A 12,423-nucleotide genomic window follows, 5' to 3' on the forward strand; every position below is an offset into this window, starting at 1 on the left:
CCTTTGCCTTGCATATAGTCGACCCGGAAACGACTTAGATTCAAATTCTCGGCATCCCATATGGTTCCAGAGCCTGCCAGGAATGATTTCTGAGCATAGAGGTGTTGCTGGGTGGGGCCCCAAAACCAAAAAATAATAAAATTAAATTAAAAAAAAAAAGTGTCTTGGGACCAGAAAGATAGAACTGGAGGGTCAGAGCAAAGGTATAGCAAGTATTTGACATGCAAGCAGCCAATTCGGCACCACATACAGATCCAGAAATCTGCCAGAATGATCCCTGACTGTAGAGCCAGAATAAGACTGAACACAGATGTGTAGCCCAAAAGTAGATAAGGAAAATGAAGTGGGGAAGGAAGGAAGAAGGAAGGAAGGAGGAAGGAAGGAAGGAAGGAAGGAAGGAAGGAAGGAAGGAAGGAAGGAAGGAAGGAAGGAAGGAAGGAGGGAAGGAAGGAAGGAAGGAAGGAAGGAAGGAAGGAAGGAGGGAAGGAAGGAGGGAAAGAAGGAGGGAGGGAGGAGGGAGGAGGGAGGGAGGGGGGGGAGGACGGAGAGAGGCAGGCAGGCAGGCAAGGAAGAATCTACAGGTTTGATTCTGGCATTGCATAACCATGGACTGCCACCTGTGTATCCTTCCCTCAACTTTTTTTTTTTTTTTTTGGTTTTTGGGCCACACCCTGTGACGCTCAGGGGTTCCTGGCTATGCGCTCAGAAGTTGCTCCTGGCTTCTTGGGGGACCATATGGGACGCCGGGGGATCGAACCGCGGTCCATCCTAGGCTAGTGCAGGGCAAGGCAGGCACCTTACCCTCCAGCCGCCAACCGCCCGGCCCACCCTTCCCTCAACTTTTAAAATTAAAAAATGTTTATGAGAAACAAGAGACATAGCACAGCATATCAAGTGCTGGCTTTGCACTGGGCTGAAATAACCTCTGGCACCACCAAATGGTCCCCTCAACCCCACATGGAGTATCTTTGAATGCAGTCAGGTGAGTAAGCCTGATGAGCACAGCTGGGTGTGGTCCAGAAAACAAAAAACAAAATTTTGGGTATCATTTTACTTGTATAAAATGATCTTATACACAAATTAACTAGATCTTTTAGAAAATTCACTTGGCACTTATATCTGTAACACACCCTGGATTTAGGTGTACCTAGCTGAGACCCCGCCCATTTCTGGGAGGGGTCTTGAACTGAATATTAGGTATGACCTTACCTGCAAGACCCCGCCCATTCCTGGGAGGGGTCTTGGAATAGGTAGATAAACCCTGGAGGCCAGGGGATTAGGGGGCTGCCCTGCTGGCTCTCGGGCCCTGCTGGGCGCTCTGGCTTCAGGGCTTCTGCCTCTTTTGGTCTTTGACCAGGATGGAGGCCAAAGGGAGATGGCTGAAAGGAGTTAAGATGCAGGGCTAAGAATGGCTGAATGCTTGAAAGGTTATGATGTAGGCCACACACATGTGGTGGATAGGGCATGAATAAAGCTAATGCTTCCTGATGCCTGCCTGTGAGTGAGTCTTGATTCCGCCATTCACCCTGGGCCCTGGGACCTGCCGGCTGGATGGGGGTTGCAGAGCCACGTGGCCTGGGATGGCATCCACCTCCATCCAGCTCCATCGCTAATTATTTAACACTACAATATCTATAACCATTAAGCTATTAAATAATTAAAAGACATTAATGGAAATCTTTTTTTTTGGGGGGGGGGGGTTTGGGCCACACCCGGCGGTGCTCAGGGGATACTCCTGGCTGTCTGCTCAGAAATAGCTCCTGGCAGGCACAGGGGACCATATGGGACACCGGGATTCGAACCAACCACCTTTGGTCCTGGATCGGCTGCTTGCAAGGCAAACACCTCTGTGCTATCTCTTGGGCCCTAATGGAAATCTTCCTAAAATTAGTCTTGACATTTTTACAAAAGAGAAACCCATATTGCATTGAGAAGGCAACATTTTTTGAGGGGGGGAGGGCATGCACCTTGCCTACTCTTCTGTTCTTCAACCTCAGAAGGCAACATTTCTTAGTATTTTATGCTAATATAAGAGGTTATTTTGTTGCTGCTTGTTTGTTTTTTTTGGGGGGAGGGGGTGTCCCACCCAGTGATGGATTATTCTCCTCAAGATTCCTGGCTCTGTACTCAGGAATCACTCCTGGAAGAACTCAGGGGACCATCTGGGATGCTGGGGATGGGACCTGGTTCGCCACAAGCAAGCCAAGTGCCCTACCTGCTATACTATCTATCTCGCCCTAGAGAGAGGTAGTATTTTGTTTCATTTGTTTTGGACCTCTCTAGTGTTGCTGGTGGCCATCAGGACTATCCACCTGATGTGCTAAAGAGATCAGGCACCAGAGGGCTAGGAAGTGAACCAGGGCAACGCTTGAACTCCCTCACAGTTCTCCAAAGGAACTTTCAGATCACCCTGTGGCCAAGACTGGAACTTCTTGATAGGAGAAAGGCAATGGTGCACTTGCAGGATTTTTTGTTTGTTTGTTTGTTTTTGGTTTTTGGGTCACACCCAGCTGCGCTCCAGGATTTATACTGGCTCTATGGCTCAGAAATCACCCTGGCAGCCTTGGGGGACCATATGGGATGCCAAGATTCGAACCACTGTCCTTCTGCATGAAAGGCAAACGCCTTACCTCCATACTATCTCTATGGCCCTGCACTCTCAGGTTTTAATAAGCCCCTTCTCCTTTAGAGAGAAATGGTTTATTTTGGGTTATGCCACTTGTTAATTTTAGTGCTACCAAGGGGCAGCAGGCTGAGAATGGAGGCTCAAATGCCACTTGACAGCAACTAACAAGGACCAAGTCTGCCACAGACGAGGTTGCATCCCCAGCCCACGCTTTAACTCACCTGCGAGTTACAAACTAGAGAAACAAGAGGGGGCTTCTCCAGAGAGACCTTAAGCCCTTCTGCTCATGAAGTGCTAGATGGGCCTCGAAGCACTATACAAAGGGAAACATTCAAGTCTGCCAAACTAGGATGTCTGATTGCTCCACCGACGGGGGATGTCCAACCCTGGCCAACAGTCAGACAGATGCATCTTCAGATGGAGACCTTCCCATACACAACCCCTTTTCAGTACCCCCAGAAAACCAACTACTCAAGAACAATTCCACTTAGAATATTCTAATTCCAATTAGAAGAGTGAGGGTGGGGCCGAAGAGGTGGCGCTAGAGGTAAGGTGTCTGCCTTGCAAGCGCTAGTCAAGGAAAGACCGTGGTTCAATCCCCCAAAGTCCCATATGGTCCCCCCAAGCCAGGGGCAATTTCTGAGCACTTAGCCAGGAGTAACCCCTGAGCATCAAAGGGGTGTGGCCCAAAAGACCAAAAAAAAGAGTGAGGGCGACCGGCAATTCATTTTGGCTCACAGATTGTAAAATCAAGAAAACATATGGGGGGGGGGGGGGCGGGCGGTGGTGCTAAAGGTAAGGTGCCTGCCTTGCCTGCGCTAGCCTTGGACGGACCGCGGTTCGATCCCCCGGTGTCCCATATGGTCCCCCAAGCCAGGAGCAACTTCTGAGCACATAGCCAGGAGTAACGCCTGAGCGTTACCGGGTGTGGGCCAAAAATCAAAAAAAAAAAAAAAAAAAAAAAAGAAAAAAGAAAAAAAAGAAAACATATGGGGTTCAGAGAAAGCACAGTGAATAGGGCATTTGCCTTGTGTGTGGCTGACCTGGGTCCAATCTCCAGCATCTCATATGGTCCCCTGAGCACCGCCAAGGAGTGATTCCTGAGTTCAGAGCCAGAAGTAGCCCTGGAGCATTGGCAGGTGTGGTCTCAAAACCAAACCAGTAAGTAGTAAGAAAGCACATCCAGACTTCATAACATACAACACAGCATGGGAAATTCTAGATTTGATTCTAGATACACGTATGACTCCCAGGTGTACTTTTAGACAAGTGGATATTATGACAGGGGCTGCTGAGATCTTCACATTAGATGAAGTGGTTTTTTGTTTGTTTGACCAATTCCACAGTGCTCAGAAGCTAGTTCTGGCTCTGTGCTGAGGAATGATTCCTGGCAGGGCTCGGGGACTGAATGTGGTATGAGGGATTACAAAGAGGGTTGGCACCTGCTAGCAAGTGCTTTAGCTCCAGAACTATGTACAATCTAACCAGTCTCAAGTGTTTTATAATTTGAACATGTGAGTGTGTAGTGCTACCAAGGAGTGCCACTGTGCCCATTGGCTATTTATTTATCTATTATTTATTATTTATCTAGCTTTGCAGCACCCCTCTTTTTGGGAAACCATGTATACCCCAATCTCATCATGTATTCTTGCTGAGTCATAGGTCATAATACCTTGCCCTGACCAAAAAGTTGGGAACAGTATGTTCACGATAGACCACTCAAATTCCTTCCTCAAACTTTTGCTTTGAAGCAAAAGGGAGCAGGGGCCTTGCCTGCAGGCCACAGACCTTGAAAGATCTGAATACAAACCACTGGTGCCATCTTCTCTGCCACTGGGCAAATGCCTGTTTGTATCAGGAGAGAATGAGGTTAACACAAACACAGACAGACCCAGAAGGTAAGCAAGAAAGAGGAAGAAAGGAGGAGTTTTGACTCATTGAGGTCATTATCACTAACACAGTTTACATTCCAATTACAAGAGCTAATTATATTACCATTTCACTTCAGACAAGTTTCTGCTGATTTGGTTATTAACAATATTTAAAAGTCCCCTGCAAAACATACCCTCATCATGTCATACCATATGTGAAATTATACTTCAGAAAAATTAAAAACAAAATTATAAAAGTCCATGTAAAATACTCTATTATATTCTTGGGATAAGTATTGTCTTCCTTAGACACAAAATCCTGAGAAATCACATAAAAATTAATAAATTTACTACATAAAAATGCAGAAAGTTCTGTACAAGGTAAGAGAAAGCAAGCAGTTACTAAAAAGTGCATGTAATATAAAATCAGAGATCAATAGTCATAATAAGTAAAACATTTTTAAAATTCATTAAGAAAAAAAGCTAAAAGCCAAATGGAAAAATATGAGCCAAGGATATGAATAAGCAATTCAGGGAAAGTTTAACCAACATATAAGAAGTAGCTCAATCAAATTAGTAAGCAGTGATATATAAAACTTTTAATATTTTTTAGCATTGACAAAAATGTAATAGATTGAAGATGCTGAATTTAGATGAGTATGAAGACACATGTTAATGATTTGGAAGAAATTCTTTTTAATTCACACTGAATAGAAGCCATCGCTGTTTTAGGGAAGTACCTACCATTTGTTCCTATAACTGCCAAAATTACTTCCATAGGTACACAAAGATGGATACTGAAGATACTACAAAGCACCACTATTTGCAATAATCAAAAAACTGTTAACAGCCTAAACGTCCACGGCTAGAGAAAGAGCAAGTGAATTATGGTTCACAATATGGTACTCATAATAATGGAGTACAACGCAGCAGTTAAAATAAATAAAAAGAATGAATTCAGTTGGTCACATAAAAAGATCCCAGTAGTATTTCTGAGTGAACAAAGCAAGATGCTGAACAATGCATGCAGAATGGTCCCGTTTATGACTTTTGAAAAAGGTTTCATAATCATGCATACATGAATGTAACTGCATGGAGAAAGAACAAAATGCCAAAGACCAAGCCATTGATGGTGGTTACCTTTGGGGAGGAGGTGTGAAAAGATCTATTAGTTCTGCGTTCTGTTTTTCTTTAAAAAAGAAGGAAAAAAAAGAAAAGAAAACCTAGATTTCCCCACCCCCATCAAATGTTGATTTTAAAAATTCTGAAAAATGAAAAAGCTGACTGAATGTATGAAGTGCACTCTTACCTATCTCTTCGGGACTAGAGACAGGTGTGTGTGGCTCTCTTTCTCCATGATCAGGATCATCGGCTGCCTTAGCAGAGTCACTCGGGGAGGGATTTACTTCACTGCTGCTGTTACTGTTTTCCAGATTAGGCTGGATGAAGGCAGTGGTAGCACTAGTGTTACTGCTGTCACATGTCCTGTTAGGTTCTTCTAGAAAAATAGAATACCTGATGTTTAAACTGAACATCACACCAAAAGTTAATTGCCACCAAAACAAAAATTTACAAAAAACAAAAACAAAAACATAAAAACAAAAACATTTAAGACTGGATTTACAACAATGGATTTTAAAAAATGACATTGTATGAATATTGCAATATACAAGAAAAATGATAAATAGCACTTTTGTTTTTGTTTTGGGCCACACCCTGTGGTGCTCAGGGGCTACTCTTGGTTACTCCTGTGTTCCTGGGGGAACACAAGGTGCTAAGGATTGACCCTGGATCAAGTTGCATGTCAGGCAAGTGCCTTACCCATTGTACTACTGCTACTACCATTCAAGTTACTTTAAGTCTCCCAAGCTATTTAACTTAGATTCTCATTATCTTAGACTACAGTATAAGGCATAATCTGGATGTTCCTGAGTTGAAGCAGAATAACTTGGTATCACTATCTCACAAAGCTTATGTGAACTGAATATTGGAGAACTGATTCTGTGGAAATACTACTTCAAAATCCAAAACAAATTCTAATTTCTCAGTAAGTATTTAAACAGTATTAGAATCATAATTAAAGTAGGACCATTTATCATTAGTTTTCTGCCCAATTAACTAAAAAGTAATAAAAGCCTAAGTGCTAATATTTTTGTTTTGTTTGAGGGCCACATCTAGCAATGCTCAGGGGTTATGGAGCTGGCTTGGGAGACCAGATGGGATGCCAGGGATCGAACTAGGGTATAGTCCAGTATAGTCATGGCATTAAGAACGTCCACCTTCCCTTTCATTTTGTCACTAATAATTAGATTTATATATCAAATGCCTAATTAAAAGTGATTGGCAACTTAGCAAAAGGCTATCTCTACTAAGTAAGGAGCCTCTATAGGGGTTTGTGTGTCTTGTGTCTGTGTGTGTGTCCAGAACTTAAAGAGCAAAAATAGGAAGATCCATGAACTGTCATAAAAGCAGTGGGGTGTGAGGAGCAGCAGTGCTGAAAAATGAATCTAGGGCTGACCATAAACCAGGTCTGTGTCCTAACACTTGAGCCGTCTTCACACCCAGCATAAAATTCCTAAATGTCATTCAGTAATCTTGCTGTCAGCAATGACTGGCGATGTTAGGAAATTACTGTGGCTTATAAAATCATTTCTTGTTAATCCACACCAAGATATTAATATTATCACAGGAATTACAGACCTCTACAGCAGGATAAAGCAATTATGTAATTAGGTTACATTTGTTAAGAACTAAGGAAAAGAAACACAAATGTTAAAAAAAAAAAAAAAAAAGAAGTATGCCATCAGAATTTGAATTTAAAACATCTGTATGAATGGAGAATTCTTTCTTTTAAAGAAGTTATTTCATGACATAACCTGTCAGAAAGTCTGGAGGCATAAAGGAGGGCCACAGAAAAGCAAATATTCATGGCTGAGGGCAATGGTCTCTGACCATGTTAAGAGTTGCCCACTAGGGGCCCCGGAGAGATAGCATGGAGGTAAGGTGTTTGCCTTGCATGCAGAAGGTTGGTGGTTCGAATCCTGACATCCCACATGGTCCCCTGAGCCTGCCAGGAGTGATTTCTGAGCATAAGCCAGGAGTAACCCCTGAGCATTACCGTGTGTGTCCAAGAACAAGAACAAAAACAAAAACAAAACAAAAAAAAAAAGAGTTGCTCACTAATAAAATTGGGGCTTCTAGGGGGAGTGATGAATCCAAGGTTTCTGCAGAGATCTAAAATATGCAGCAAAAAAGCAAGAAGTGGGGCTTGCAATAGCACAGTGGATAGGGCATTTACCTTGTATGTGGGCGACCCAGGTTCGATCCCGGGCATCCCAAACTGTCCCCCGAGCCTGCCAAGAGTAACCTCTGAGCGCTGGGAGTGTGGCCCAAAAACAAACAAAAAGGCAAGTGTTGGGCCAGAGAGGTAGTACTCAGGTGCTTGCCTTGCATGCTGCCAACCTAAGGTACTCCTCATCACCACCAGGTATGGCCCAATGAATGCATATGCGTGACAAGGAAGCCATCTAAAATTATCGGGGTCATGGAAAAAATTTCAAAAGCCCACATAATATGTCTTCCATTGGTCAAGATAAATAAAATGAGTGATAGCAACTACCACAGACTGAAACTAATCGAATATCTAAAAAGCAACTACTGCTTGTACCACCACTTCGGCCACCCAAGTTATTCTTGTTTGATTTTGCTTTTTGGGGGGTCACACTCGACTGTACTCAGGGCTTACTTCTGTTCTGAGGTCAGGGTAGGGAAACCCTATGGGGTGTCCTGCCCATTGTACTGTCTGGACACCCAATCTTTCTGTTTGCTTGTTTGGCCATACCCAGAAATGCTCAGGGTTACTCCTGGGTCTGCACACAGTAATTAACTCGTGGTAGCATGCAGGGGACCATATGCCAAGGATCAAAGCTGGGTCAGACATATACGAGGCAAGTACCCAATTGCTGTAATATTTCTCTAGCCCTCCAAACTATTTTTGTTTCAAGACTAATAAAAACTGCTAGTCATGTGTGATAACTGAAAGAAAACAATCAATGTCTGGGCATCATTCCAGGCTTCAAATTCTTACCTTGCAAGCCTCAGGCCATGTTCATTCACCTTTTTTTTTTTTTTTTGGTTTTTGGGCCATACCCAGTGACGCTCAGGGGTTACTCCTGGCTATATGCTTAGAAGTCGCTCCTGGGGGCCAGGAAGGTGGTGCTAGAGGTAAGGTATCTGCCTTGCAAGCCCTAGCGTAGGACGAACTGTGATTTGATCCCCCCGGCATCCCATATGGTCCCCCAAGCCAGGGGCGATTTCTGAGCGCATAGCCAGGAGTAACCCCTGAGCATCAAATGGGTGTGGCCCAAAAACCAAAAAAAAAAAAAAAAGAAGAAGTCGCTCCTGGCTTGGGGGACCATATGGGAAACCGGGGATCAAACCGCCGTCCATCCAAGGTTAGCGCAGGCAAGGCAGGCACCTTACCTCTAGCACCACTGCCTGGCCCCCGTTCATTCCCTATTGATGCAATATGATCCAAGCGTCATCCAGTCACTGCCTAAGTGGCAACTTTGCAGACTGTCATCTCCATATACCAAGTGACTGACTAGATTACCAGCTTCACTGCTGCCAAATGTGTTCCCATAGAACAAAGGGTGCTATCCCCAGGGAGCATCATGAAAGGTATTATGTGTGCCCTCGTGAGAATGTCAGCCAGAATATGGCCTAGCATCACAGTGAAGTCCTCAATGTGCCAGCATAGTCAGACTCTCAGTGAGGCCACGCCACTGCAACACCAACAAGAGGACTGGGGGTAGAGAACAGCACAGAGGGGATTGGGGATATTGGTGGAGGGCATAGGGCATTGGTAAAAGAATTGGTGCTAGAACACCATGTGCTTGAAATTCAAATAAGAATAATTTTGTGGGGCCAGAGTAATAGCACTGTGGCTGGGCGTTTGCCTTGCACACAGCTGATCCAGGAAGGCAGTTCGAATCCCGGTGTCCCATATGGTCCCCCAAGTCAGGAGTGATTTCTGAGCACAGAGCCAGGAATACTGGAGTGTCAGTGGGTGTAGCCCAAACAACAACAACAACAACAACAACAACAACAAAACAAAAGAATAATTTTTTAGGGGGCCGGGCGGTGGCGCTGGAGGTAAGGTGCCTGCCTTGCCTGCGCTAGCCTAAGACGGACCGCGGTTCGATCCCCCGGCTCCCATATGGTCCCCCAAGAAGCCAGGAGCAACTTCTGAGCGCATAGCCAGGAGTAACCCCTGAGCGTCACAGGGTGTGGCCCAAAAACAAAAACAAAAACAAAAAAACAAAAAAAAAAAGAATAATTTTTTAGGAGTCTGGAGTGTTAGTACAGTGGATAGGGTGTTTGTCTGGCACATAGCGACCAAGGTTCAATCCCTGGCATCCTCAGTGGTTCCCTAAACCTGCCAGGAATGATTTCTGAGCTCAGAGCCAGAAGTAACCTTTGAGCGTAACTGGGTGTGTCCCCAATCCCAAAAACATAATAATTTCATGGTGTGACTAAATTAAAAAAAAAAAAAGATCAAAGAGTATGGAGATAGGGAAAAAAATAAATGTCCTATCTCAAAATAGTTACAAGTTATACTTCAGGGCAGGAGTGGTGGTGCAAACAGTAAGGCGTCCGCCTTGGCCATGTTAGCCTAGGACTGGCCGAGGTTAAGATCCCCTGGCGTCCCATATGGTCCCCCAAGCCAGAAGCAGTATCTGAGAACATAGCCAGGAGTAACCCCTGAGTGTTACCGGGTGGGCCCCCCCCCAAAAAAAAATCATACTTGAAATAGAAAGTAGACACAGGACAATGCTCACTGGGCTGCACACACTGCAGATTTTTTTTAAATAAAAATTAAAATTGAATCACCTTGAGATACACAGTTACAAAGTCGTTTACAACTGCCTTTCCAACACCCATTCCTTCACCAGTGCACATCTCCAGCTGCCAAGGTAGCCAGTCCTCCCCCCATTTCCTGCCCCCCCCAACAACCAGAAACTACAAGCAAAAGTAGGTCCCTGAGTACCACCTGATGTGACCCCAAAACCAGAATAAAGAGATCACTACAGGTTCTGAAAAAACAGACATTATGATGCCAAGAGAATTTAACATCCAAATGCCAGGAAACTTCCTAGAGACATTTAACTCACCAAATCTGACACACAAAAGTAACAGAAAGTGCGAAGTTGCTCACTACCTATCAAAGAAATGAAACCTATTATTAATGAAATCTGTACTTTCCCACTATAAAATGTCAGGGCCAGGTGGCTTCAGCAAACATTTAAGTAATATTAACCCACAAAAATTTTTGTGACAAAGAGAAAACATGTGGCCGCTCATTTTATGAGGCCTGTCTAAGCTTTTGACCAAATGTTGACATGGACTTTCCCTGACAAAGCCAGCTGTGAGCACTTCTTGGTCACAAAAGAAGATGTAAGAGGCTTTAAAAAAAAAAAAAAAAAAAAAAACCAGGGGCCTGAGATAGCATGGAGACCATGGAGAATGACATAGACAGACTGGTATTTCTGGAGCCCAGAGTCAGTCTTATGCCAATAAACTTCAGGGGTGAGGGCCTTCTTGTAATCAGGCCAAGGATTTTTTTTCCCGTTTTCCCCATATTTTGCTGGGACTATGCAAACAACGGCACTTTCACACCTTTACTACTGTATTTTTTTTAATACTTATCCTTTAAGAAAGAAAAAAAAACATCTTACTGAACTTACAAAAAATAACTCTAGTAGAATGCCTGTCTCGAATATAAGCAGGGGATGGGAAGCAGGGAGGGGGTTTTTGGCGGTGGGGATGTTGCGGTGGTGAAGGGGGGTGTTCTGTTTGTGACTGAAACCCAACTATAATCATGTTTGTAATCATGGTGCTTAAAGAATTTAATTTAAAAAATAAAGAAAAATAAAAACCAGGGGCCTGAGAGATAGCACAGTGGTAGGGAGGGCGTTTGCCTCGCATGCAGTGGATCCAGGACAGATGGTGGTTTTAATCCCAGCATCCCATATGGTCCACCACGTCTGACCGGAGGGATTTCTGAGCACATAACCATATGAGTAACCCCATAGTGATGCCAGGTGTGACCCCCCAAAAAAAGACCAAAAACCAAAAACTAAACGTACAACCTAAGAATGAAAAGACATCCCAACCAAACACTATTCCAATACAATGTTAACACTTGAAAACTGAATGTAGTTCTTCTCGTTAAGATGGAGCAGAACTGCAATTACCCACTCTTGTGAAAACAATACACAAACCAAAAAAGACCAACCACTCAATGGAAAATGAGGGCGCCAAGAAAAGATCCAAATGACCTACATCAACACACACTACCTGCATACTCACATGTACACACGCATCTAAACAGCTGCTCAACACCTTCAGCCACCACTGCACTGCTAATTCCGACCACAATGAGATAGCTACATAACTCACAGAACGCTTGGAAGGAAACAGAGTACAAAAGGATGCTGACAATGCCCAGGGCTGGCAACAGTGCAATTCTCACACTGTGGGTGAAAGTGTAAACTTGTCAGAAACCTCTCTGAAAAATTAATCCACGGGTGTCTTACCCGCTGATCTGAACATGCACATACTTAAAGACCACCCCCAAACAAATCTGTAAGTTTTGTCTTTAGAAATGTATACATGCATGTACACAAAAACACTGAGGGAATTCCTAGTGGCAAGATTCATAATTACTCCAAACCAGAAAAGGGACAAATTAATCATTATATATTACATAAAGAAATGGGCAACCACAATTTTGCTATTATTGTTGTTGTTTTAAGTGCTCTTGTTACAAGCAACACCTTTTTTTTTTGGTTTTTGGGCCACACCCAGTGACGCTCAGGGGTTACTCCTGGCTATGTGCTCAGAAGTCGCTCCTGGCTTGGGGGA

At 43.8% G+C, this 12,423-nt stretch overlaps 1 protein-coding gene across 5 annotated transcripts in view; it reads right to left on the bottom strand.

The window, feature by feature from the left end:
* The window catches only part of BPTF (bromodomain PHD finger transcription factor), a 161,263-nt gene that overhangs the window by 85,508 nt on the left and 63,332 nt on the right, over positions 1-12,423 (bottom strand). For 3 of the 5 annotated variants that reach the window (XM_049778801.1, XM_049778782.1, XM_049778787.1), the window contains exon 6: positions 5,807-5,995. The exons of the other annotated variants lie outside the window; for them this stretch is intronic. In XM_049778801.1, coding sequence (XP_049634758.1) covers positions 5,807-5,995 — 189 coding nt within the window. The remainder of the gene's footprint in view (positions 1-5,806; positions 5,996-12,423) is intronic. 5 annotated transcript variants of the gene reach the window in all.

The sequence above is a fragment of the Suncus etruscus genome, chromosome 1 (genome assembly GCF_024139225.1).
Source record: "Suncus etruscus isolate mSunEtr1 chromosome 1, mSunEtr1.pri.cur, whole genome shotgun sequence".
NCBI classification, from domain to species: domain Eukaryota; kingdom Metazoa; phylum Chordata; class Mammalia; order Eulipotyphla; family Soricidae; genus Suncus; species Suncus etruscus.